A 24,627-nucleotide genomic window follows, 5' to 3' on the forward strand; every position below is an offset into this window, starting at 1 on the left:
TTCTTTGGGGCCTGAAAGCCCAATGGTTGTGTATTCCTAGCCAGTTTCTATTAACGATGCTCATTTCACTTGGAGAACTAAAAAAACAAAACAAAACATGAGCTTGAAATCTTTCATAATAAAATTCGGCTGGGGTTAAAGTCTTTCATAATAAAATTAGGCTGGGGTGGGAGGAATGTCACTTTGGGGCATTCCATGGCTTTGATCAAACACTCACGCGTGCAGGAAACGTTTTGGATGACAACTGCTTTGACCTAGTAAAAGTTTCCAGCCTACATTTTGGCCCGTCCTTTCAGCCAGTGTGGACAGGTTAAAGAAGGTACAAAAGGCTGCCATGTCAGGTGGTTCTCCCAGCTGCAGGGACCTATCCGAGCTGTTGCTGAAGACACTGCTCTCAAACGACTAAGCTGTTACTTTGCCAATATTTACCTCCATACCTTTCATGAGGACCAGGAATCAGACCCCAACTCCAGCCTTCATACTGTTCCTCTGGGCTTCAGCTCATCATTGACTGGGGGAAGTGGGTCCCAAGGTGATCTTCAAGTCTCTGCTAGCTGCCCTTTGATCATGTTCTAAAACACTTACAAACTGATCCACATCTCATTTAGGTGATGCTACAGAGCTCCGGTTCTCACAGGCTACACATTAGAAACAACTACTAAGTTTGTAAACCGACTTGATGCCCAGGCGTCTCCCCAGATCAATTAAACGTCTCTGGTGGTGAAAACCAGGCGTTGTGTTGGTTACTTGAGCAGCAATAAAAAAATACAAGACAGAAAATAGCATTGGAGAAGTCAAGTGGGTAAACATGTTAGTTCCTATATATTGGATTTGACTTTAATTGTTCATTAATATGTAAAAACATCAGTTTTTCAAGTACTTGGGAATATACTTCTTGACAACCCACAGCAAGGTGGGAACTTGATTCTGTCACAGTGAGTGGAAAGGATCATTAACACTGAACTTGAGAGTGAATCAAATCTAAAACCATTATTAAGGCTCCTATTTTGAGAGAGAATGAACTCCCTAGAGCAGTTTAGGGTACGATTTTGCCCTGAGGACATTGGTGTGATACTCCAAATACTTCTCAGAGAAGACAATGTACTAGCTTAGGTAAGCACCTCCGATCAAGGTTCAAAACCTCTGACCAGGAAAAGCTCACAGAAGGGCACGACTGTGAAACCTGGAGAATTGTGGGACTTGTAGTTTTTCTTCCATTATTTCGGCTTTGTAAACTACATTTCCCAGAATGCAAATATAGCCAGTTAGTCCCAACTGTCCGGCTTTGCTGCGTCCCTTACGCTGCTGTGAAAGGTAAGTGTGCTCTGTGTGGGCTGCGGGTTTCTAGAAGTTGTGAAGTTCTTGTAAGATATTCCATTCCTCCCTTTTGCCCTTTGGTGGGATCTGGGAGAGAGCCATTCTTCTAACAGAGCCTGTTTGCAGAGGGGTTTCCCAAGCCCTTTGGTCTCAGGAATTAGGACTCTGTATTTGTTTAACTGTTCGCATGTTGCTGTGGAATGTCAAGGAGAAACCAGGTCCTGAACCTAGATCTAGAAATGCAAGCATAAAATAATGTCTACCTTTGGGGTGCGTGTCGCTACAGAATTTCTGCACTCTATCACGTAATACCAAAGCCTTGTTTTTTACAGCCAGAAAGCAGACACGCAAGGGTAAAACATCTCGCCAGGTCTAACTACTGCTTGCTGTGTGCAAGTAGCAGTTAGAAATTGAGGGTAAACGAAAAGCATATGAGAATAAAGAAAAGTGTGTAGGTGCTTAATATACTAGTAAAGTAAAAAGCCAGAACAGTCTGAGCAACAACCTCATCAACACCTGGTATACTAGAACTCAAACGTGCTTCCCTTAGCTTATGAAGAAATAAGACAATTCTAATATATAAAGTGGGATGTAGGTTTATGGAACACAGAGTTCCCCAAGGAACAGTATGAACTAAAATACTCATGTAAATATATTCCTCTAACATTAAAAAATTAGTAAGCCCTAGCTGGCACAGCTTAGTGGGTTAAGTGCCGGCTGCAAACCGAGGGGTCGCTGGTTCAGTTCCCAGTCAGGGCACATGTCTGGGTTGTGGGCCAGGTCCCCAGTGGGGGCCACATATTTGATATTGATATTTCTGTTCCCCTCTCCCTCCCCCTCTCTAGAAATAAAATCTTAAAAAAATAATTAATAGTAATTTCTTAATACCAAACACCCAATTAAATTTTCCAATTGACTCATAACTGTCATTTTAAAAGTTTATTTGGCTCAGGACTCGAATAAGGCCTACATACTATTATAGTCTTTTAATCTATATAATGCCCCCCCCTTGTATCTCTGTATCTCTAACTCTTGCAATTTATTTGTTGGGAAAAACTGATTTGTCTGTCCTGTCCAGTTTCCCATAGTCTGGACTTTGCTGATTGACAAATGGTATCACCTAAGGTCTAGAGACTTCATCAGAGCCAAGGTTAATTTTATTTTTTTGCCAACATCACAACATGGGTAGTGCTGTGCCCTTCCAAGAGGGTCATCATTCTGTTCTCTTTTGTAATGTTGATGCTCAGTGCCTAGACCCTACCTTTGTTTTTCAGCTATAAAAATGAAGTTCTGAGACAGGCTCCTTCCCTCCAGCTCCTGTAACTACTGATCTTTCTGTCTATATGGATTTGCCAATTCTGGACATTTTTATGTAAGTGTAAACGTATGATTTTGTCCTTTTGCCACGGATGGGCTTCTTACACCTACTGTCTTCAGTGTTTCTCCGTACTGTACTATGTATCAGAGCTTCATTCATTTTTATAGCTAAATAACATTCCATTGTGTAGACAGACCACATTTTATCTGTTCATCAATTTACTACCTTTGGTTTTTTAAAAGATTTTATTGATTTTTAGAGAGAGGGGAAGGGAGGAAGAAAGAGAGGAAGAGAAACACCAATGTGTGGTTGGCTCTTATGGGACCCCTACCAGGAACCTGGCCTGCAACCCAAGCACATGCCCCAACTGGGAATCGAACCTGTGACACCTTGGTTCACAGGCCCGCACTCAATCCACTGAGCTACACCGGTTAGGGCTACCTTTGCTTTTAAAAAAGTTTTTAAAACAACTTAAGAAACTGGGGGGAAAAAAAGCCAGTTTCTAAAAAACAACAACCCCCAAGCTCACAGGAACAGACTGATGGTTGCCAAAGGCCAGGGTGTGGTGGGATGGGTAAAAGTGGTCAAAGGTACAAAATTCTATTTATGAAATAAACAAGCCATGGGGATGTACTGTACTGCATGGTGGCTACAGTTAACAATACTGTATTGCATATTTGAAAGTTGCTAAGAGGGCAGATCTTTGAATTCTTCATCGTGAGACATAAAAAATCCTGTAACTGTGTGTGGTGACAGATGTAACTGGACTTACTGTGGTGATCATTTCACAACATCTACAAATACCGAATCATTATGTTGTGCACCTGAAACTAGTGTGTTGCATATACATTACACATGAATACCTGGAACCTGCATGTTGCATGTCAATTATAGTAAATAAATAGATTTTTCACATGAGGTTCCTTTCTCTCCAGAATGAGGATGAACTTGGGGTTGACCTTCAGGGCGGCAACAGGCTGCTGGAAGATGAACCTCAGCCAACAGTGCTCACGTGGACCCGTGGGGTTATTTGTGCCCCCAAGTCCTCCCGTGGACCCCGAGAAGGTTAAAGAGCTACAACGCTTCATCACGCTTTCCAGGAGAGTCCTGGTGATGACAGGGGCAGGAATCTCCACCGAGTCAGGGATCCCAGACTACAGGTCTGAAAGGGTGGGACTTTATGCCCGCACGGACCGGAGGCCCATCCAGCACCGGGATTTTGTGCGGAGTGCGGCAGTGCGCCAGCGATACTGGGCGAGAAACTTTGTGGGCTGGCCTCAGTTCTCCTCTCATCAGCCTAACCCCGCACACTGGGCCTTGAGCAACTGGGAGAGACGCGGAAAGCTGTACTGGTTGGTGACCCAAAACGTGGACGCCCTGCACACCAAGGCGGGGAGCCAGCGCCTGACAGAGCTCCACGGATGCATGCACAGGTGCAGGAAGGTCTGGACGGTGTGAGTGCGCAAATGTGGGCTCCGTACGGCAGGGGCCTTGGCTGTCTTGGTCACTGCTGCCTTCCTTAGACCTTGGGAGAAGGGTTTGGGAGCAAGCTGTTTAATTTGCTCTCAGCCAACTCAGTGAGCGAGTGGGAAAGGAAGGAAAGCCCAGAAAGGTACAGTAATGAATGGGTCACTGCATTGGGCGGCCGCTCAAACCAGCGAGGGGCCCTCTATCTATGGCACACTTCAAATTCTCACTGAACACCCAGGATGCTGGGGTGTTTACCCACCGTCTCCCATCCCTCACCGGTCAGGGATCAATCTTGGGGAATTAACTCCCTAACAGACTCTGCTCCTCCAGAGGCAGCTTCTGTTGCCACAGGAAGCTGCTTAGAAGAGGACTGTGGGCAGCAGCCTCTAGCGGTCCTGAGGGGACTGCCAGCAGAGCCCCACAGCAGATGCTACAAACTGTGCATCTCTGGTGCGCAGACACGTAGACAGTACAGTAAGCACACGGAGCCCCGCAAACAGTGCTGGAAGGAACACGTGGAGCCCTGGCAATAATGCATAGCTAGCTGGAGACCACTTCCTTACCTGTAAGCCCCAGAGGTCCTCCTGTGAACCGTAAAGTATTTATTGGGTGCCTACTACCTGTGGTGTGTGGTGGTGTACTACCTGGCGTGGAGGGATCATAACCTGAGTATAAAACCTGGTCTACTTTATATTTGAGAACTTTGTAATCTGCTTGAGGGTGACCCAAAAATAACATGTTCAACGACAAACAACTCCACACATGATTATTGAATTGGGTGGTCCTTGATAGACATGCTTTACGAGTTTAGAGAAACAGATTTAGTAAAGATTGGAGAAATTGGGAGCTTTTATGGGTAAGGTAAAGCTTGGGACCAGCTCAGATTTGACTGGGCAAAGGAGGGGGAAAAGAGCTTTCTAAATGAAAGAAATTTGTAGAGCCCAGAAGAGACTTGTGGGGAGACTAGTATGAAATCAGATGTCTGGGAAATCAGATGTCTAGCCCCAACTCATGGGTGCACCCGAAAATCTCGCAGTGCAATCTGGGGCTGCTGTGAGACCTACGGGGAGTATTAGCGGTTTCTGAGCGAGGAAGCAGCATGATAAAAATAACATTGGGGAAGGTGACACAAGGTTAGAAAGGGGCCCAGGGTCAGCCTGAAGGACTCAGATTAAGGAGACAGCAAGGGAATGACAGAACTAATGATGGCTAGGCATCCATTTAAAAAGCCTCCCCCCCCCAAATCTTTCCCATTTCAAACATCCACAAAAATAAAGAGAATACTATAATGAACTCCCATATACCACTACCCAGATTCAAAGATTTTACATGGCTACTTATCCTTTCTCTCCATTTCTGCTTAAATATTTTAAAGCAGGTCCAACTGCTTATCATTGCAGAGGAGGCCTTTTAAATAAAAAAAAATCAATGAAACCCAATGGCTGAATAGATATAAATGGAGAAAAAGAGTAACAAGTCTTCCCCAAGGGTTTCAGCCCAAGTAACTGGACAAATGACAGTGATAGAGAAGTTGGGGGGGGGGGTGTTGCACAGGTGGTTGAAGACAGAAGGTGAACCTAACAGGTCCGTCAAGAAGCTTTGGAACCGGCCCTGACCTGTGTGGCTCAGTGGATTGCGCATCACTTCCCGTGAAGCGAAAGGTCGCTGGTTCGATTCTGGTTGGGGCCCAAGCCTGGGTTGTGCGTTCGGTCCCAGGTCTGGTGCGTATAAGCAGCAACCAATCGATGATCGATGATTCTCTCTCACATGGACGTCTCTCCCCCTTCCCCTCTAAAAATAAATAAACAAAATCTTTTTTTAAAAAAGATTTGGAATTGAACTGCAGTTTGGGAGAGAGGGCAGGAGTGGAGTCCTACACAGAGGAGGAAACCGTGAGCGCAGAAGCATCGAGGCGGTAAAAACAGAGTTGCTGGGAACGTAGCAGGGAGAGAGGCGGGAGGATCGAGCAGCAGAGGAGGCACCAACCAGACCACGTTTGTTCTTTCTCTCAACAGCTCTTCCTTGGGAAGTGCTCTAGGTGATGGGCACAGGGCAGTGGTCATGAGCAGTGGTCTTGCCAAAAGAGGCCAAGGCCCAAAGTTCCTGACCTCACAGAGTCCATGTTCTGGTTACTAGAGAGGTGACAAGAAGACACCATGTCATAGGCACTAAAGGGAGACTGTTTTTAAAGAAAGGATGGTGACGATGGCCACACAGCAGATGAGGACAGCAGGGAACGGAGGGAAAGGCTGGTTTGGGCACTGAGGCAATCATCTGGTGAGGAAGTGACTGTCATGCTGAGGATAAGAATAAGCTGGCAGAAGGCAAAGTAGGGGTTGTTTGGTTAGGAAACAGACGTACATGTTCTAGAAGGTTGGCGGTGGAAGGAAGGTGAGAAATGGGGTGGCTAAAGAAGTCACGAGAAGCTGTTCCTAAAACTGGGTGACAGGGAAGGGGAGTGAGGACGGAGGGGCTCGGAGCAGTTGGGATGAACTATCTTTGGCAGTCACGTGCCTCCCCCGGACAGACCACTCAGTGGGCCTCCTCTTTGGTTTCAGGGTCCTCTGCTTGGACTGTGGTGAACAGACTCTGCGTGGGGTGCTGCAGGAGCGCTTTGCGGCCCTGAACCCCACCTGGAGTGCTGAGGCCCACGGCCTGGCTCCTGACGGCGACGTCTTTCTCACAGAGGAGCAGGTGCGGAGCTTTCAGGTCCCATCCTGCGCTCGATGTGGGGGCCGCCTGAAACCAGATGTCGTTTTCTTCGGGGACACAGTGAACCGCGACAAGGTCGACTTTGTGCACAGGCGCGTCAAAGAGGCCGACTCCCTCTTGGTGGTGGGATCATCCTTGCAGGTATCCACCTTGGTCAGGGTGGCGGCTGTCCCCCTTGCCAGCCTTTCCCAGGCTCTCTGTCAGGTCCATCCCTTCCTGCATCTACAGATCTCTTACCTGTGCCTTCTCCTTGTACAGGTGTACTCTGGTTACAGGTTTATCCTCACTGCCCAGGAAGAGAAGTTACCAATTGCAATACTGAACATTGGGCCCACTAGGTCGGACCACCTGGCATGTCTAAAGCTGGATTCTCGCTGTGGGGAGCTGCTGCCTCTGATAGACCCACACTGACCACAGCCTGAGCCAGACGGTGGGACCTGCATTCGCATCCTGCTGCTGAAGGTAAATCCCTTCTCAGATGTCAAGATCCCATTCCCCTTCGTCTGAGTCTGAAAGCACTGACAAAGTGTACAAGGCTCCAGGCTCCTTAATGTGTGGCCATTCGTAATTTACCTTAAGCTGTACTGTTTGGAAGCCTAAATTCGAGGCACATAGCTATTTAAAACTATGTTCCAAAATCCGTGGTAACTTTTCAACTTTTCTCCATTTAAAAAAATAACAGCTTTATTGGGATATAATAAATTTCACCCTTTAAAAGTATACAATGAACTGTTTTTAGTATACTCAGGAAGTTGTACATGAATTACCACTACCGAATTTCAGAACATTTTCACCATCCCAAGAAGAAATCTTGTACCCACTAGCAGCCATTTTCCACCCCCCACTGTCATTGCCGCTGACTTCCTGGCAACAACTAATCTCTCTGTTCCTGCCCGTCCTAGACATTTCTTATGGTATGTATGTAGCCTTTTGTGTCTGGCTTCTCCACTTAATGTTCTGAAGGTTCATCCACATGGTGGTGTGTGTGAGTGCTTTGTATCTACTTTATGTAGACAGCTTTACCGAAACCAAACTCATATCATACAGTTCATTCATTTAACGGGTACAGTTTGTTTTTAGTATATTCCTAGTAGAATACCGCCACTTTTTTTACAGACTACTTTTTAGAGCAGTTTTAGGTTCACAGAACTGAGCAGGAGGCAGAGTTTCCATTTACCACTTGCCTCGTGCACTCACACAGCAGTTCTCGTTCACCCACTGAGGGACATCTTAGTTGCTTCCCATTTTTTGTCAATTATAAATAAAGCTGCTATAAACATCTGTGTGCAGGTTTTTGTGTGGACAAAAATCTTCAGCTCATTTGGGTGAGTGCCAAGCAGTAAGACTGTTGGATCATATGGTAAAAGTATGTTTCATTTTGTAAGAAACTGTCCAACTGTCTTCCAAAGTGGCTGCACCACCTGCATTCCTACCAACAATGAATGAGAGTTCCTGTAACAGCCCCTTTTAAAAATTGGGGTTTTTTTTAAAGATTTTATTTATTTATCTTTAGATGGGAAGGGAAGGAGAGACGGAGAGAAGTATCAATGTATGGTTGCCTCTCATGCATCCCCTGCTGGGAACTGGACTGCAACCCAGGCATGTGCCCTGACTGGGAATGGAACCACAATTGTCTGGTTTGCAGGCCTGTGCTCAATCCACTGAGCGACACCAGCCAGGTTAAAAACTATTTTAACCATGCCGTGGCTGGTGTGGCTCAGTGGACTGAGTGCCAGGCTGCAAACCAAGGGGTTGCCGGTTTGATTCCCAGTCAAGGTACATGCCTGGGTTGTGGGCCAGGCCCCTGGTGAGGGGTACACAAGAGGCAACCACATGTTGATGTTTCTCTTCCCCCCTCTCTCTCCCTTTCTTCTCCTCTCTCTAAAACCAAGTAAATAAAAATCTTTTAAAAATGTAAAAAATTATTTTAATTCAATTATATATACAGAGAAGTGCACATCTAAGCAGGTAGCTTGATGAAGACCTAACTCCTACAGCATCTAGATCAAGAAACAGAACATTACTAGCACCAAGAAGTTCCCTTGGCACAAGCGCTTTTTAACTAGTTTCTTAGACTTATTGCAGAAGTTTAGATGATGCAGATAAGTAAAAAGAATACAAATTACCCATAACCTCACCACTGAGATGACCAAAGTTGAACATTCTGGTATAACTAAATCTGTTTTTACAAATAGTGAATCATAGTGTTTTATTCTACCCTATCATATAGTTGCCATATTTATGTGTCTTAAAAGCTGTACGTTTTTTAATGGTAGGCTGATGTTCCCAATCACTTCCCCTACCCTACTCTTGGCTTATCTCGGCAGGAATTTGTTTTATTTCTTTTCAGATCCCCAAGGATTCATCCTTCCTCCCTCTAACTAATCCAAGTTCAGAGTGCAGCCTGTAGAGGGCAGCAAACCAACGTCTCTGCCAGCCGGTCTCCTAACCTGCAGTTTCAGAGCCAAAGAGTTGAGATCTTCAGGCTGATGAGATTTGCCCCTGAAGAAAGACTTTTTCCAAGCAGCAGCTTCTCCTGATAGGAAAACTGCTAAACTGCCTTCACTTCCTTTTTATCTCATCAGGCAGAAGAAATGGCCCAAGAAATATGTAGGTCAGAATGGTCTTCAGAGTAATAACCCAGAGATCGCACTGTGTGTGGAGGTGTGGACAGCGGGGAGTAAGGGGGGAGGAAATGACTTAATTTATAATTCTAAATGGTTAGATGCATTTAGTGGAACCATTTTGGTTTATTTCCTGAAAAGATGAACTATGTTATGAATGAATTTATTAACCAAGGAATAAAGGAATCCTTTTAAAAAATAGCACACCAGTTGTGGGCTGTATGTTTGTATCTTTTAATCGGCTAAAAGCAAATAGGAGTTTGTGACGTGGTTCTCTAAGGATTTCTGCTTCGTTTCAGCCAGAATGAGACACCTGCCTTGAACCTGGTCTATAGAGAGGAAACAGTGACTTCCCAAGTGGGATCTTAAATTGATTTGTTTCTGCTGGGGAAAGCAGGAAGCCTTGGGTGAATGCTGCGTTAGCCAGAAAGAATCATTGTACCCCGGCTAAAGCTTTCTGCACAATCTCATCAAAAAGTGAAGCGGATGAAAGGATCACAGCCTATTCTGTGATTGTGGTCTTTTGTCTACAACTAGGGCAAGCAATACATGTTCATTCTGCACCTGCCTAGAAAGCAGATTTCAGTTAACTGGGAAAAGCCAAGATCTTGAAAACACAAAGAGTTCTTTTTCACCTGCACAGCTGTAGGTTCGCCCACAGCCATTAATTAATTCTGAAGAGGTGTAAGGTTGTTGTAAATCTCATTCCAGTTTTTTTTTTGCAAATGGAGATCCTTTTGAGCCCGATTTGCTCAATTATCCAGAGTCAATACCAATAATTGTATTCCATCTGCGTCTTTTGAATCTCAAGCCATTCTTGTCCACAAATCTCATGAATGGTTACAGACAGGCACTACATTAAGATACAAAGGCTACAAAGATACAACTTCCTGATCTCAAGTGGCTCACGGAGGATATGCTATTTCCCCCACCCTTATTCTCTAAAAGGAAATGACAGAGTCACACAAAGATTGACAGGATAGGAAATCCATCCCCCATTCCTTTTTGAGGAAATTAAGACCCAGACTTACCGAAGGACACAGTACACAGATTCAGAGCCAGGACTGGAATCCAAGTAGATTTTCTTCCCAGTTCTTTTTAAACAATGCTTCTCATTTGAAGATGACAGTTAGAAAGAAGTCAGCCTGGAGTAGGAGTAGGAGCAGAAGCCGGCCGCATACCTGACCGAAGAGACCAGAAATGGTTAAATGTGGGCAGTGGGGGGTGAGGTTGCAGGGAGAGGAGGCAGGCTCTTTCATCACCGAATGTTGGCACAATGCGAGAAACCAAGTCTCGCGGGCCTCAGGAATGTTCCTTTTTTCCCCTCATATGTCTTCCTGAGATGGAATTCTCTCCATAAAATTTGTTTCAAGAGGAACTTGACTGTTTCCTGAAGGGTCTCTATACTTCACATCTCTAGCTTCCCACCAGCATGGCATTCCTAACCCACTCCAAGGGCCCTTGGTTGGAATGACAAACACCTTCTAAGGGGCAGTATCAGGTTGTCACTGCCCTGGTTACCTGGTTCCCATTGCATAAGCCCGGCTGTGGACATGACTTTGGTCATACTCCCCCTCAGCTGCCTCCACGGTTCTGCTCTGCTACCACCATTTTACTACGTAGGAGTCACCAAGGCAAATCGGGATACATAACACTTGAAAGGCCCTTGCCACTAACTCATGTTTTCTTTCTTATGCTGTCATAAGTTGAATATCCTTTTCTCGCTTGTCCCTTAAATCGCACTACTGAGCACACGTCCCAAGCACCATGAGAAGCATTTTACAATCCGTTAGCTCAGTAAGAATTCACCTCGAAAGAGACGCTTGGGCATGAATACGGGTCTTCACTGAGTAGCGACCTCCTCCTGAGAGGATCAAAGGAAAGATAAGAAATTCAACACTCCTAGGTTGGGCGATCACCTGTCCCACATTGCCCTGTACTGACATGCAGGCCTTTCAGTGCTCAAACCAGGATGAGCCAGTCACCTGGCTGTTAGGAACAGCAGAGGCTGCCACCAGACATTGGTTGATTCCACACATTTTATCCTTGTCAAGATTCAAGATGGCACTCCAAGACCCAGATTAACTTTTTTCCCATAAATTCTACTTCATGAAAACAAAACAAATTAAACCTATGCACGAAAGGAGAGTGCCAATTTGTGAGAAAAGGAATAGAACAAAGAATTTAAACTCCTCGGGGACAGATGGACTTGGATTTCCATCCATGTCCTGCTACATACTAGTAGGCAGGCGAACTTGGGTGAATTGTTTTATCTAATCTTCAGTCTTTTTATAAACGAGGATAATAGTAGCTACCTCACTGGGTTATTCCGAAGACTAACAGGGTAACGAAGCGTGCGAAGCTCACAGCAGTGCCTGGCACACTGCAAACAAATGTCAGCCACTGTAATCCGAACGTGGGTGGAGGGCAGGATGGTGGAAAGGCGAGCCGCAAGACCTGCCAAACCTTTGTGCCCGAAGTGCTGTTTTAACTACACTCCCAGGAACCTTCCTCAGAGCCCTATTTCCTTTCTGCATCCCTGTTCTTTTTTTTTTTTCAAGATTTTATTTATTTGTCTTTAGAGGGGAAGGGAAGGAGGGAGAGAAATATCAATGTATGGTTGTGTCTGGTGCATCCCCTGCTGGGAACTGGCCTGCAACCCAGGCACGAGCCGACTGGGAATCGAACGGCAGTTCTTTGGTCCGCAGGCCCTCGCTCAATTCACTGAGCTACACCAGCCAGGGCTTTGTTTGTTTTTTTAAAACTACAAAAGTTTTGCTTGATGCAATAAAGCCTTTCTAAAGAAAATAAAAAGTGATTATCCTTCCTTCTCCACTCCCTTGGGAAAACAACTTTTATTAAACATTACTACACAACCAACATTGTATGAAGCATTTTACAACTCATTGCTTCACCTACCGTGATTCCTACAGCCTACCCTACCCTACCTATAATCCTACACACTATTATTTCTTTTGAAAGATGATGATCCTTGCCCAAATGTCACTTAGGGTGACCAGGTCCGTGCAGCTCTGGGCTCGCTCTCCCTCTTTAACGCATGAGAAACCCGATGGGGTCACTGAGCAAACTCTACTTTGGGAGGGAAGAAAAGCAAGGCTCAAGAAACTTATAGAAGTGACCCAAGTTAGGTCCTGTAAGATGAACACGCATCCACCACACGGGAAAAGGAGAAGCAACCCAAACGGAGAGAACAGCAAATGCAAGCGTGGGGGTCAACCCTGCAAATCCCTTCACCTAAAAAAAAAAAAAAAAAAAAAAAAAATCCTGAAGGTGGGGGCGGGGATTCAAGTGTTCACTTGGGACGCTCCGGAGGCCCTTGACTCCGAGCACAAGCCACTCGCCTCTGTCCCGGGCCGTTCCTCCTTCTCGCCACTGATTCCCAGGACCCTACTTTCCCACCCCACCCCCACCTCCCCGGAATAAAAGCACAGACGTGCCCAAGTGGAATTTGGCAGGGGCCCTGAGAGAAGAGGGGCGTGTGCACAGGGCATGAGAACTCCAGACACGGACGAACACGGAGGGAACGCTAGGCTCAACGTCATACCCACGTGCGTTCGTCTTCTCGTCACACAGTCCCCACCCCGAACTCCGTTCTCGCACTGCCTCACCTCCCCTGGACGCCGCCTCACGCGACCCTTACCAACCACCGCGCCTGCGCCGGCGTAGACACCACACCCAGAGAGGCGGGGCTTGAGCTAGGGAGGCGCGAGGCAATCAGGGGACTCGCTTTTGTTAACAATGGAAAAAGGTAGCTCGGAGGTCACGTGCTCACAACGTGCCCAATCACCGTTTCATTCCGAAGTCCACCTGGTGGCCAGCCGATGGACGGGATTGGACGCAGAGGGCCACGTGATTCGAAGAGGTAAATACGGCCACGTGCTTTTTTTTTCCTCGATGTGGCGAATTGTACCTCCTTGTATCCTCGTTAAACGATTATTTAATAAGCGTGTGAGATGTGCTAATCTCTGTGGCCCCAAACACTATGATATAGTCCCAGGGTCAAATTGTTCTCTGTCCAGTATATTTGTTTATTCGTTTAAGTCATCCCAGAAGCTGTTCTAGTGTTTCCCGTTTCCTGTACTGAGCACTAAGCAGATGCTCATTGAGAGATTGTTAAGGGGATTTTCTCTTCTTGTCGCCTTCTCACCCTCTCTCCCGAGTATTTCAGTGCCAGTGTAGTCATGAATCCTAGCAGAGAAACTTGGTCGAGCAACTTAGTGGTGAAGAGCTCAGGCGTTGCCTTCAGGCAGATCTAGTGAAAATCCTGATTATGCCACATGTGTGATCCCAGGCAAGTGATTTCTCTGAGCTTTTAGAGTCTCGTGTATAAAATGGGGGCAATAATGTCTCAACCTCTCAGACCTGGTTTGAATAGTTAATGAGATGAGCTGTAGAATGCCCTTAGCACTGAGTGATATGCAGTAAATGTTCAAGAAGTAGAAGCTGTTATTTATTATGACTGCAATGTGAAAATCAGCTTGTAGAGTGTGGTGAAGTCTTTGAAAGGCTTAGAAAAGAATTGTAGGAAAACCTGTTTTCCGTAGTCGAAAATGGAGGCAGAGAAATCAGAGGAGGAGAGATTTGGTTCCAACTGCAACAAGAGCCACCTCTTCAGGCAGGTAGGCTAGTAGTTAAGAGTGTGTGCTCTCTTGGACTTCTTGGGTTCAAATCCCTTCTTTGCTACTAACTAGATGACTAGCACTGGGCAGGCAACCTTTCCTATTGAACCTTAACTTGGAAAGGTAGGATTTGCTAATAGTGTCAAAACTTCATGGGATATCCAGAGAATTTTGAGACATGCCATCCTCACACACAGTAAATACTCAGTGGTGGTTCATTGTTTGGGTCTCATGGTGCTCACATCCTGGACACATCCTGTGTGATTCAACTTCCAAGGCTGGAAGGAGTGATGCTCACAAAGGACTAGGAAGAGACTTAGTCATGTTTAGTAGCTAGAGAATAAATGAATTTCCAAACATGAAGCCTTTCAACAGCGTGCTTTACTGGAGCAATATAAAGGTGAAGTGGAAGGTGAAGGTCACAGGGATGATGCTTTAAAGGGGCAATACTTAGTTTTCACAGTACTTCTCATCCAGATTCTTGTACTTCTTGTTGTATGAGGCCTTTGAAAAGCAGATGGCAGCAGTGCGGTCACAGTTGCAGATGAAGGCCTGACATGGTTTGTTTTTGCCTGGAAAAGAGCAAGAGAACTGAGCCAAGTTGGATCTTGCTTTGCACAACCCACGGGCAGGAAAAACTAACTGGGATAATTCAGTCACTATTCCGTCAGTGCAAATTTAGGGTTGACAGATGAAGCAATTAAAATACCAGAATTTCAGATAAATAATGAATGCAGTGTTTGGGACATAAACTAAAAAATTGTTTATTGTTTACGTCAAAGTCAAATTTAACTGGGCAACCTGTGTTTCATCTTGTGGTCCTAGGTGTGAGTGCTGCCTTTTGAAAAGTCTATTTTGCGCCCCAAAATGAGCTCCCTGCTTATAAAACCCATAGAGCTGCAGATCTCCAATAACATAGGCAGGCAATTATAAACCATATGGAAAACACTAAACATACACTTACGGCAGCGAAGTATTTTACATTTCAACTTACTGAAGTTTAGTAAGCCGATTTTTCTACCTTAGAGCACATATTTAAAAAAATAGAGTCCTGGCTGGTGTAGCTCAGTGGGTTGGGAACAGGCCTGTAAACTAAAGGGTCTCCAGTTCGATTCTCAGTCAGGGCACATGCCTGGGTTGCAGGTCAAGGCCCCAGTAGGGGGCATGCAAGAGGCAACCACACATTGATGTTTCTCTCCCTCTCTTTCTCCTTCTCTTATTCTCCCTCTAAAAATAAATAAATAAAATATTTAAAAATAGAATATTATACAGACATTTAAAAGAATTCAGCATGTCTATCTGTGGAAATATTTCCAAGATTTTATTAAAGGAACAAATAACTAGTAAAGCCTACAAAATTTGAAAGGATGTATATCTAGCTGGTTGTCTATGGGTAGTAGAATTTTAGGTGCCTTCCACTTTCCATGACATGTGTTTCTATAGAGTCTGATATTTCATTACTTTGGCCTTGTCTGCTTTTGTAACCGAAAGAAACGGCACAGATAACATTGAAAACGCACGTGAACTTCATTATCCATAATTTGACTGTGCAGCTCTGCTTACCTTCCTCAATCTCATTGAAATTTTGTTTTTCTCTGCTCCTTTCTTTTAAAAACCACAAATGCTTTTTTTTCCCCAGTGAATGTCCATTAAAGCATAAATTAGTGATTAGATTATAAAAGTGCACAGTGAGGTGGTTATTTAGCAAGTTATTGTTAATGACTATGAATAAACATTCTGTGATACAGATTCCTTGACCTGGTTGGGTAGGGAGGGCAGCTGCATTAAAGATAAATCATTTGCACCCTGACTGGTGTGTCTCAGTTGGTTGGGTGTCATTCTGCAAAGCAAAAGGTCGCTGGTTTGATTCCTGGTCAGGGCACATGCCTGGGTTGCGGGTTTAGTCCCCTGGTTGGGGCACACGAGAGAGACAACTGATTGACATTTCTGACGTCCGAATGTTTCTTCCTCTCTCTCTCTCTTTTCTTAAGATTTATTTATTTATTTACTTATTTTTAGAGACAGGGGAAGGGAGGGAGAGAGAAAGGGAGAGAAATATCAATGTGTGAGAGAAACATTGATCTGTTGCCTCTCTCACATCCCCATCCATTGCAGCCCAGGCACGTGCCCTTACTGGGAAGCAAACCAGCGACCTTTCAGTTTGCAAGATGATGCCCTGAGCCATACCAGTCAGCACTCTCCCTCTTTTCTCTCTCCCTCCCCCTCTCTAGATAAATAAAGTCTTTTTAAAAAAATAAATTATTTGCAAAACTGTATGTTTGCGTGTTTCCTCGGGGGAATGGGAAGGGCAAAAAGGAACATGGCGGCATGAAGCTGTTTATCTTTTATGGTGGTGGGATTCTGGATAACATTTTTCTCGGCACTTTTGGACTTGAATTATGGTTATTCTGATGTTTGCACAGGAGGGACAATCCCCTTCATCTCTCTGAATTGTCTACTCTTCAGAACTGCTTTCAGGGAGGCGGCACATTTCAGCATAACTGCTGCACAGTTTATTGGTTAAAACCAGAGAATTTAACTAAAAAGCAACTGAGTTCAAATGCTGACCCTGTCACTCATCAGCTGTGTGATTTGGGGCAAGTGACTATTTTCGAGCCTCGGTTTCCTAACCTGTAACGTGGGGTTAATAAAACCCACCTCACAAGCATACCTCACCTAGTACCTCGCATGTGATAAGAACCTAATCAATACTAGTTCTGAACTCTTTTCATGAAATAACCGAACAGTATAACATGGCAGTTAAGAGCAGAAGCTTTAGAGTTGTACACACCTATGTTCAAAAACCAAACACCACTATTTACAAGTTGTATGCCCTTGGGCAAATGGCTTAGCCTTCTAAGCCTTAGTTTCTTCAACTGTAAAACAGAGATAATAATGGTACACTTCCTGGCACCGAGAACATAATCAATAAACGGTAGCTATTATAACTATTGTGTCCCCTCTGGCCTACTGAGGGCCCACAAACCAACAAGGGGGTAAACGTACTGCTGCAGGTGATCTCTGTGCCAGAACATGAGTAGGAGTAGGATTTGGTGTACGGGTTGTCCAGCAGGAATGTGCAGCTGTCCAGCTTCTTGGCTTGGTCGTAGCAGTTGTCGTGTCTCTGGCAGCACCTGGGGAAGGGCAGGAACAGAAGAACTAAGGCAGGAGCGGGTGCCTGGGCAGCAGGTCAGCCTGCACGTGCTCTCTCAGAACAGGTGGGGATGTGTTGAGCTGACATGCTGCGGGAGAGTTTGGTTCTTTGGCTTGAAAAATGTTGTCTCTTTATCATGTTTTTTGAAGGCGATTTAAAAAATAGTTGCAGGAATACAGTCCATTCTTATGTTTTGTGTTGCAACATTCTGCCACTAGAGGGCAGCAGCACCCACTACCTCACATCGACGTTCCTTTTTTCATCCCCAATAGGGAGTGTTGGATTCAATATTCTCTTGGCACATACTCGTTTATATGACAAGAGGTGAAAATACGTTATCCTTAGAAAATATGCAAATCCCCTTTCTGTGCCTCTTTGTGATATCCTTGGTTCGTGCCCTAAACTCCCCCCCCCCCCCCCCAGCACTGCACTCTCCCTGCAGATCAATCACTCACGCGTCCAGCTCATCCACAGGGGTGCCGGATCCACCCAGACCACAGTAGCAGCCATAGTTGTTGTACTCTTTCAAGGGGTGGCTTCCAGGGATCGCGCACTTGATCAGCTTGCGGAACTGCCACACCGCCCGCGGGCTGATGCCGTCCTTTGCGGCGGCGCCCACTGCAGGAAGACACAGCTGGAGTTCAGATTCGTCCTGGTGCGCTCTGCCCGCACCCCAGGCTCCCCACTGCCTGCCTGCTGCTCGCTCAGGCCTCACGCTGCCCCCCACCCCGCCCCCGCCCCGGGCTGCCAGCTGCCTCCTCAGAAGAGAGCTGGACAAAACAAACCTGGCAAAGTGACTACGGACTTTTACAATGAAAACTTAAAAAATATATTTTTAATTGACATCGAAGTCACATAACAAAGAATTTACTAGTTTAGCCACTTAACGTGTACAATTCAGTAGTTTTTAGTAAGTTCACTGAGTTACGAAAATATCACCACTAATTCCAGAACATTTTTATCATTCCCCACAAGAGCACCCTATACCAATTAGCAAAAGCTCCTCTTTCCCCCCTCGCCTCTGGCAAACACTATTCTGCTTTCTGTCTCTATGAATTTGCCTATTCTGAATGCATCATATGAATGGAACCATACCATCTGTGACCTTTCGTGACGGGCTTCTTTCATTTGGCATGTTTTTGAGGTTCCTTTATGTTATAACATATATTAGTGCTTTTTTCATTAATTTTTTTTTTACTTAATTGTTTCTTAGAGAGAGGGGATAGGAGGAAGAAAGAGGGAGAGAAACATCTGTGTGAGAGGGAAACATCAGCTGGGTTGCCTCTCGAACGTGCCCCGACCAGGGACCGAACCTGCAGCCTGACTAGGAGGTGAATCAGCGACTTTCTCATCACAGAATCACATCCCCCCCAACTGAGCCACCAGTATCATCTCTTTGTCCCCTGCCTTGCCCTTTGTTTGGTCTGCTGGGACACTGGAGTCTCTCCGGGTGCTCAAACCCCAGAGCAAAGGAGGGGCAGCAGCTGGTCACTGTTCCCTGTGAGCTGCGTCCAGGAGCAGAGGCCTGGAGCCTGCTCAGATGGGAGTGGCTGGCTACCCTGGCCCATCTCAGACCCCACTCCTGCTTCCCTTTTCTCTCTCTCTAATCCCACCAGCTCTGTGTTTGCAGAGGCCAGATCCGAATAAAGCTACTGTGCGTGTGTGTGCGCGCACACGCCTCGGACCAGGAGCGTGACTCATTCATTCGTCTCAGATCTCAGTCTCAGGCCAGAGTTTGATACCTTGGCGGCTCTGATACCATCGATGTTGAATAAATGAATGAAGGAAGGATAAATGCGGTGGGATTTTAATACCTCTGTTCTCATGAAGCCCATGTGGGTGAGGTAAAAAAAAAAAGGAACAAGATACAAATTGCAAGCAAAGATGGGTTGCCAGGAGGACCTAGTACCGAGGCAATATGGCAGCGAGAAAGAAAGGGGTCTTCTTTCTTAGTCTAGATGGACAGGGGGACTTTTTGAAAAGGGTTGTCTGAATTTAAACTTCAAACCTAAAAATTAAAAGGTGCCAGCTGGGGTGGGAAGTGGATTTGAGGAAATCCCAGTGTGGGAGCTCTTATGCCCTACAGGAAGCTCTGAAGAAAGACTCCAGGTCTGGCCAGCCCTGGGACCTGTGGCCCCCATCCCAGAGGGCTGAGATCTTAGCCAAGGAGGTGGAGGGAGCTGGAAAGACTTGCTTACCTGTGAGCAGAGCAGCCAGTACAAGGAGTTTCATCTCGTTCTGAAGCTAGCGAGAGTGATGAAGGACTTAAGGCCACCCTGCTTATAGTCACCCTGAGGCCCCAAGATAAGGCTGTAGTGTTTGCCTTTCTACCTGCTGACTTTGGATTGTCCTTGAGCTTATCTATTTTGGGTGAGTGACAAGTAAGCCCTGCCAGTAAGAGGTCATGGAAATAGTGGAGGTAATTGGTCATCAGTACTTTCTAATGAAAGTGGTTATTTCTGAAGTCTCACACCTTGGAATCTTGGCCTTCATTCCCACCCCTTGGCACTCAGCCCAGTTTCATCATTGGGGGTGTGTGTGGCAAAGCCATCGACCCCGTTGAACAACTGGGAGAAGAGGACAGGGAGGGAGTGACCGCTCCTCCCCGTCTTCTCACGTGCCTGGGTGTGAGCAGGGGGTCTCATCGAATGGTGCCATCAATCGGGCACTTTGCAGGTGAGAAAACAGATTCAGAGAGGTGAAGGAACTTGCTCCAGATCACACAGCTAGTGAATGGCAGAGAAGGGGTTCATACAGGTATGTCTGATTCTGAGGCACGTGTTTCATCCCCCCCCCACCCGTCATACCAATACCACTCCTTCCCCCATTTCCCACTGTGGGTTTGTAAGAAAACCCCCCAGAGAAAAAAACCCCAAAGTCTTGTAGAATGAAAAAGCATTTTAGAACTGTCCTATCCAGTGTCAGTATAACATTTTGGGGGTGAAATGCACATCGCAGAAAATTAACCATTTTGTTTTGAAAGCGAACAGTTCAGCGGCCTGCAGCGCCTTCCCAGTGTGCAGCGACCACCATCTCAATCTGGTCCCAGAGCATTTCCCCTCCCCAGAGGGAACCCAGTGCCCATCAGCCACCGCGCTCTCTCAACCCCAGGCAACTGCAGTCCGCTGTTCCTCTCTGTAGATTTACTTGTTCTGGATGTTTCACGTAATATGCACCTTTTTTAATAACTGATTTCTCTGTGTCTTCCCACTGAGTTCCCATGTGATCTCTGCAGTGACCCTGTGTTCGTATGTTATTTATTCACTTACTCATTTTTCTTGAGCAGAATTCCCACATACTGTCCGACCCACCCTGCCCCATCTGCTCTCATAGTTTCATTATTATTAACCTCATGCTACTATGGTAATTTGTTATGACTAATGAACCATTATTAAAATATTATTATTGTCAAATATAGTATTGATAAACCCAAACCCACAGCTTATTTATATTTCCTTAGTTTTTACCAAATGCTCTTCTTCCGCTCCACTCTCCAACCCAAGATAGCACATTCTTTTAGGTTGTCATGCCTGCTTGGGCCCCGCTGAGCTGTGGCAGTCTCTCAGACTCCCTTGTTGATGACCTTGACAGTCTGAGGGACAGAGGTCAGGTGTATCAGAGGGGGCTCCTCCGCTGGAATGTGTCTGATGTTTGATTAACCTGCAGGGCTGGTTACAGGTTTGGGGAGGGGGGCGCTCACGGAGGTGAAGTTCGTTTCCATCACGCGGCCGTTTTGTTGAATCATCTCATCCTGGAGGCACCTCAGTCACTCTCCAGGTGCGGACACCGCGACTCAGCCCGAGGTAGAGCTGCAAGTGGCCACGAGCAGCAACGAACCCACACCTGCCACTTCCAGCTGAACCCTGCAGCCTGGGCAAGGTTATGCTGTGTGTGAGTCAGCGCCGTGGCCTCCGCTCATGCCCTCAGGATCCCACCTCGCTGTACCTTTCCCTTGAACGTGAACCAGGGCCAAGGAAAAAGAAATCCATCCGGAAGGGCTTCTCTGTCTCATCTCGGGTCCAGGAGTCCCAGGAAAGGTCCTTCAGCTTATGAGCTAACACCAGACAGGTTTTAATAAGCAGACGGGGAAATGGAGGCCCAGGAAGGCAAGGCGATTGATTTTCTGCCACCTCTCTCTTCATCAGTTTCTGCATCTGTCCAATGGCAGCCATTAGCCACAAGTAGCTATTCAAATTCATTGCAATTAAAGAATATTAAAATCCGTTTTTCAGTTGCACAAGCCCCATTTCAAGTGTTCAACAGCTACACGTACATGGCCAGTGAGTGGCTGTTGTATTGGACAGCGCAGAAATAGAGGGTTTTCATCATCAGAAAAGGTTCTGTGGGGCGGCTTGCTCTTCAGGATGTCACAAAGCCGTCTCAGTGCCCGGCCGGAGACCAGTGGGGGCTGTGAGAGTTACGAGAGGGACAGTGGGGTTAGCTCAGAACCCCACATGAGCTGACGCATGGCCCTGCCTGTTCAGCCTCCGGAATGAGTGACAGCTGCTTAAGGAAAGGGAAGGGACGGCCAGCAGAACGCTCAGTCCCCCTTCTGTGGGTTCTTTGGGGGTCAGGATGACACGGAGGAGCAGGCACTGGTCCCTGTTGAAGGTGGCCTGAGAAAGGAGGTGTAGCTGGTAGGCCAAAAATCCTCTAAGGCCAATAGTATTAACTACCATTTCACTGAACACTAACTCTATTCCAGGTCCCGTACTAAGTACCTGGCACAGACCTCTAAGGTAGGTCCAACTGCAAACTCCATTTTAGAGCGAAGACAACTGAGGCTCAGAGAGGTTAAGAAACTGTCCCAGGGTCACACAGCAGGACCAAGATGTGAGTTAGATCTGGTGCTTATACTATAGTATCACCTCGTGACAGGGGATTGTAGTAGTGGGTGGGAGTGTGGAAAGCCCTTGGGGGCCCGAAGGAGGTTTACCCACTTCTCTCCTTCTCTCCCCACCGTCCCCCTGCCTCCGCCAGCTGGAGGCTTTCCACAAAGGCAGGCTGCACAAATTCCCATGTGAAATTCCTGCTGGGGCTTAGGCAGAGCACCTGGCAGGGGAAGGTCAGGCAGCTACTAGAACTTTCTTTTCCTGGAAAGAGACCTGCTAAATGAGACAATCCAGACCTCTGCAGGGAACACAGAGGTGGCCAAGGAATAGACTTGGCAGGTCACGGGGAACCCACTAAGCCCCTTTGTGCCATGACCTCCTGCTGCCCCACGTGCACGCACAGGTGTGTCCAGCACAGCTTCTCCCAGCCTGGGAAAAACACACCTTCCAGTGGAAAGAACAGCTAAGGATAGCTTCTTGGCTCCTTCAGATGACAGCATACCCACACTCCAGCAAGGTCACATCGACCTAGTTCCTAAAAGACAAGGCTCCTGCTTCCAGAAAACGTGTCAAGGCAGCTACCATTTGGTGCGTGCTTCTCTATGCTGGCCGCTGTGCGAGGGCTTTGTGTGTGTGTCTGTGTGTGTTTTCAGCCTAATCCCAATCTCCTGGCCTAGCTACTATTGTTTCCTCCTCTTCCCCTTTTCACAGATGATAAAAGAGGTTCAGAGAGCTTCAGTAACTTGCTTAAAGTCACACAGCTTGAAAGGTAGGATTTCAACCTGTGTACCTGCTTCTTAGTCCAGGGCTGCTAATAATAGTAATAAAATAATAATAATAATAATAATAATAATAATAATAATAATAAAATCAGCAGCAGCAGCAAACATCCCTTGAAGGCTGTGCCAGGAAAGATACCTTCCCACAGGCTAGGCCACGGTCAAGTGCTATTCCACTGAACTAGCACCTCCAAGTGTCTGCCAGGGGTTCCAACCTGTGGCCCTCGGGCCTCATGCGGCCTGGGATAGCCGTGAATACGGTCCAGCACAAAATTGTAAATTAACTTAAAAACCTTTTATTTATTTATTTTTGCTCATCAGTTTTCATTAGTGTTTGTGTTATTTACTGTGCAGCCCAAGACAACTCTTCTTCCCGCGTGGCCCAGAGACACCAAACTGTGGACGCCCCTGAACCTTTTCCCACACCAAAGCCACCCTCCTCAGCCTCTGGTTTTTTATGACGGACTTGTAACTTTCCCAGCAGCGTCCATTCTCTACCTCCCTTATCCATCTGGAGAAGTTCTTTAAATATTCTGGGGGCTGGCCTCACTCTGGACCGTTCGCAAACCTCTTCTCCCATCCCCCAGGCCGCCTTCCTCTCTGCTGTGTCCTTTGATGCACAAAAGTCTGTAAGTCTGACCTAGTCCCACACGTCTGTTTTTGCTTTTGTTGCCTATGCGTTTTAAACATATTTTATTTCTTTATTTTTATAGAGAGGGAAAGGGAAGGAGAAAGAGAGGGAAAGAAACACCAATGTGTGGTTGCCTCTCACACATCCCCAACTGGGGACCCGGCCCACAACCCAGGTATGTGCCCTGACTGGGAATCAAACCAGCAACCCTTTAGTTTGCAGGCCAGTGCTCAATCCACTGAGCTACACCACCCAGGGCTGCCTATGCTTTTTGACGTCCTTTCTAATAAAATATTGCCAAATCCAATGCCATGAAGCTTTCCTTGTGTTCTTCTAGGAATCTCATAGTTTCAGGTCTTACACTGAGGTCAATTCATTTTGAGTTAATTTTTGTAGATGGCACTTGGTAAGTAAGGGTCCAACTCCATTCTTTTGTGTGTAGCTTTCAATTTTTCCTGATTCCTCTCCTTGGAAACTGTCATTTCCACACTGGGTATCCTTGGCACCCTTGTCGGAGGTCATTTGCCCATATTAGTGAGGGTTTCTGGCTGGGTTGTCTTATCGTTTTCCATCAGCTCATCTGTCTTTATGTCAGTACTTCACCGTTTGGATGACTATAACGTTTGATATATTTTGAAATCAGAAAGCGTGAACCCACCAACTCTTTCAAAATTGCTTGGCCTATTTGGGGTCCCTTGAAATTCCGTATGAATTTTAGGTCCATTGGGGCTTTGATAGGTATTGCCCTGAATCTTCAGATTGCTTTGGGTAGTATGGACATCTTAACATTGTCTTCTAATCCATGGACACAGGATGTCTCTCTGCTTGCATCTTCTTTCTTTCAGCAATATTTGGTAGTTTTCATGGTACAAGTCTTTCACCTCCTTGCTTAAGTTTATTTCTACATTTCAATGCTATTGTAATATAATTGTTTTCTTAATTTTTTTCTGGTTGTCCACTGCTAATGGTAGAAACATGATTGATTTTTGTGTGGTTTTATATCCTGCAACTTTGCTAAATTCTTTTATTCTAAGGGGTTTTTTGGTGGAATCTTTAGAGTTTTTTTTACATATAAGATCATATTATCTGCAAACAGAGATAATTTTACTTCTTCCTGTTCGATTTGGATGGCTTTTTTCTTGTTTCTCGT

General features: G+C 46.0%; 2 protein-coding genes and 1 long non-coding RNA gene across 6 annotated transcripts; 1 reads left to right on the top strand and 2 right to left on the bottom strand.

Moving 5' to 3' along the window:
* Positions 1 to 1,264: 1,264 nt before the first annotated feature.
* Positions 1,265 to 9,639, top strand: SIRT4 (sirtuin 4). Of its 4 annotated transcripts, none has more exons than XM_053669944.1 (6): positions 1,265 to 1,314; positions 2,592 to 2,689; positions 3,571 to 4,089; positions 6,664 to 6,958; positions 7,076 to 7,279; positions 9,168 to 9,639. In XM_053669944.1, the coding sequence occupies exons 2-5, from the start codon at positions 2,661 to 2,663 to the stop codon at positions 7,226 to 7,228; spliced, it is 996 nt and encodes a 331-aa protein (XP_053525919.1). In that variant the 5' UTR covers positions 1,265 to 1,314; positions 2,592 to 2,660; the 3' UTR covers positions 7,229 to 7,279; positions 9,168 to 9,639. The 4 variants fall into 4 exon arrangements, with proteins under 4 accessions (XP_053525919.1, XP_037012159.2, XP_037012161.2 ...); XM_037156264.2 differs by having other exon boundaries at positions 3,571 to 4,068; XM_037156266.2 differs by lacking the exon at positions 2,592 to 2,689 and having other exon boundaries at positions 1,267 to 1,314.
* LOC128628100 (uncharacterized) lies at positions 4,756 to 13,089 on the bottom strand. Its single transcript, XR_008392434.1, has 3 exons — positions 13,007 to 13,089; positions 10,473 to 10,622; positions 4,756 to 5,896 (listed from the first exon to the last, which is right to left on the bottom strand). It is a non-coding gene; the product is annotated as an uncharacterized LOC128628100 (long non-coding RNA).
* A 1,355-nt stretch (positions 13,090 to 14,444) lies between these two features.
* Positions 14,445 to 19,506, bottom strand: PLA2G1B (phospholipase A2 group IB). The gene is made up of 4 exons (XM_037156270.2): positions 19,434 to 19,506; positions 17,691 to 17,853; positions 17,088 to 17,215; positions 14,445 to 14,653 (listed from the first exon to the last, which is right to left on the bottom strand). The coding sequence occupies exons 1-4, from the start codon at positions 19,465 to 19,467 to the stop codon at positions 14,532 to 14,534; spliced, it is 447 nt and encodes a 148-aa protein (XP_037012165.2). The 5' UTR covers positions 19,468 to 19,506; the 3' UTR covers positions 14,445 to 14,531.
* Positions 19,507 to 24,627: the final 5,121 nt, after the last annotated feature.

This window comes from Artibeus jamaicensis, unplaced genomic scaffold (assembly GCF_021234435.1).
Source record: "Artibeus jamaicensis isolate MK-2021 breed Jamaican fruit bat unplaced genomic scaffold, CSHL_Jam_final contig_525, whole genome shotgun sequence".
NCBI lineage: Eukaryota > Metazoa > Chordata > Mammalia > Chiroptera > Phyllostomidae > Artibeus > Artibeus jamaicensis.